The sequence below is a fragment of the Guillardia theta genome, assembly GCF_000315625.1.
Source record: "Guillardia theta CCMP2712 unplaced genomic scaffold GUITHscaffold_72, whole genome shotgun sequence".
Taxonomy (NCBI): Eukaryota; class Cryptophyceae; order Pyrenomonadales; family Geminigeraceae; genus Guillardia; species Guillardia theta.
This window is the reverse complement of record NW_005434602.1, coordinates 1-1,645: the sequence shown is the minus strand read 5'-3', so window position 1 is coordinate 1,645 and position 1,645 is coordinate 1. Positions and strand designations below refer to the sequence as shown.

Sequence of the window (1,645 nt, the reverse complement as noted above, 5' to 3'; positions counted from 1 at the left end):
CGGGATCAAGGGAGAGGAAAGTTTGGGTGATTGCGATGGTAAGGGATCACTAGATGCGCTTCTTGCTGGGAGGAGGATTCGCCTGCTGTACAATCTTCACATCCTGAGGAGATCGCCGCAGTCCTGTGTAGAAGTGAAGGAAAGTGAGTGAGAGGTAAGTGAGAAAAGGAGGAGGAGGAGGAGGAGGATAATTAATGGTGTAAGACTAAACGACCAACCTCTGAGCGCCTCCTTCACTTCTTCTTCGACGTGCCTGGCGTGATGTGCGAGAGGCAACGAGAAAATCGCAGGAGCTCTGAAGAACCGAAGTGAGGAGAAGAGGGGAAGGAAGTAGCGAGCGTGAAGGCGAGGAGGAGGCGAAGTGAGGGGAAGGGGGAGGAGGAGAGGAGGGGGTGAGTGAGTGGGGAGGGAGGAAATCGAAACCTGTGGATGATGATAAGAGCAGGAGGACGAAGGTTCTGTTTGACGATGCTGTAAAAGTATGTGAGTCAGGCGAGGGAGGGGAGGGAGGGGAGGTATAAGAGGGTGGGAGGAGGATATTTCACCGCAAGAATGTCTTTACTGTCCTCATCCTCCTGTTGAGTCGAAGAACTTCTCTGGTCTCGAGCTGGTACTCTACTCGACTCATCTGCAATGAAGGAGGAAGAAAGAGAGGAGCAAGGGGAGTGTAGGGGGGGCGGAATAGGAGGAGGACGACAGAGTTAGGACGACGAACAAGTGGTTAAGCGGGAGAGCACATTCGAGGAGGAAGAACAAGGAAGGGAGAGGGTAGAGAGGAGCAACAAGTATGAGAAGGGAGAAGGGATGAAAGGAAGGAACGGATGAGCAGGAGCAGGAGAGAGGGAGCGCGAGAAGGGGAGGGGAGCAGACAAAGGTTATGAGCCTCACAAAGAGTCGATGATGTCGGGCGTAGCACATCTCAGCTGCTGCCTCGAGGGGATGCAAGCGAGCAAAGGAAATCTTGTGATACCTTGAGAGATGATGAGAGAGGAGAGAGGAGAGAGGAGAGAGGAGGGGAGGGGAGGGGAGGGGAGGGGAGGAGAGGGGAGGAGAGGGTTCGGTGGTTCAGTTGAGTGACCTTGTGATGGAGCTGAGGAAGAAGTTTCGAAATGCCATGAAGTCCTTCATGCAATCCTGCGAGGAGGATGAGAAGAAGGAAGGAAGAAGGAGATGTAGGGGGGAGGACCGATGATCTAGGGAGAAGGAATGAGGAGGAGGAAAGAGAAAGCTGGTGGTGATGGTGTTGGCGGAAGAGGATGAGGAAGAGGGGGAGGAGGAGGAGGAGAGGGGAGAGATGAAGCATTCTGAGGAGGAGGAAGAGGTACATGGCGAAGTTGTCTTGGCGGCCTCTTGTTGCTCATAACAATCTGCTTCATAATTAATGTTGGACCTGCCGCTCCTCTTTCTCCTCCTCCTACCGCTACCAAGTTGCGAACAGCAAGCGGAAACGCTTCTGAAAGGACGAGAATGAGTCCAAAGCAGAACAGCAAGGAGAGAAGCAGGAGGGAGGAGGGGAGAGGGGGGGGGGGGGGGATGGGAGGGAAAGGGGAGGGAAGGGAGGGGGGAGGGGAGGGAGGGGAGGGGAGGGAGGGAGGGAGGGAGGGAGGGAGGGAGGGAGGGAGGGAGGGAGGGGAGGGGAGGAGGA

At 55.3% G+C, this 1,645-nt stretch overlaps 1 protein-coding gene across 1 annotated transcript; it reads right to left on the bottom strand.

The window, feature by feature from the left end:
• Nucleotides 1-49: 49 nt before the first annotated feature.
• Nucleotides 50-1,327, bottom strand: GUITHDRAFT_143170 (hypothetical protein; the record flags this gene model as incomplete). Its single annotated transcript, XM_005826694.1, has 7 exons — nt 50-123; nt 219-295; nt 424-471; nt 546-628; nt 889-970; nt 1,079-1,134; nt 1,187-1,327. The coding sequence occupies 7 exons, from the start codon at nt 1,325-1,327 to the stop codon at nt 50-52; spliced, it is 561 nt and encodes a 186-aa protein (XP_005826751.1).
• Between the last annotated feature and the right edge of the window lie 318 nt (nt 1,328-1,645).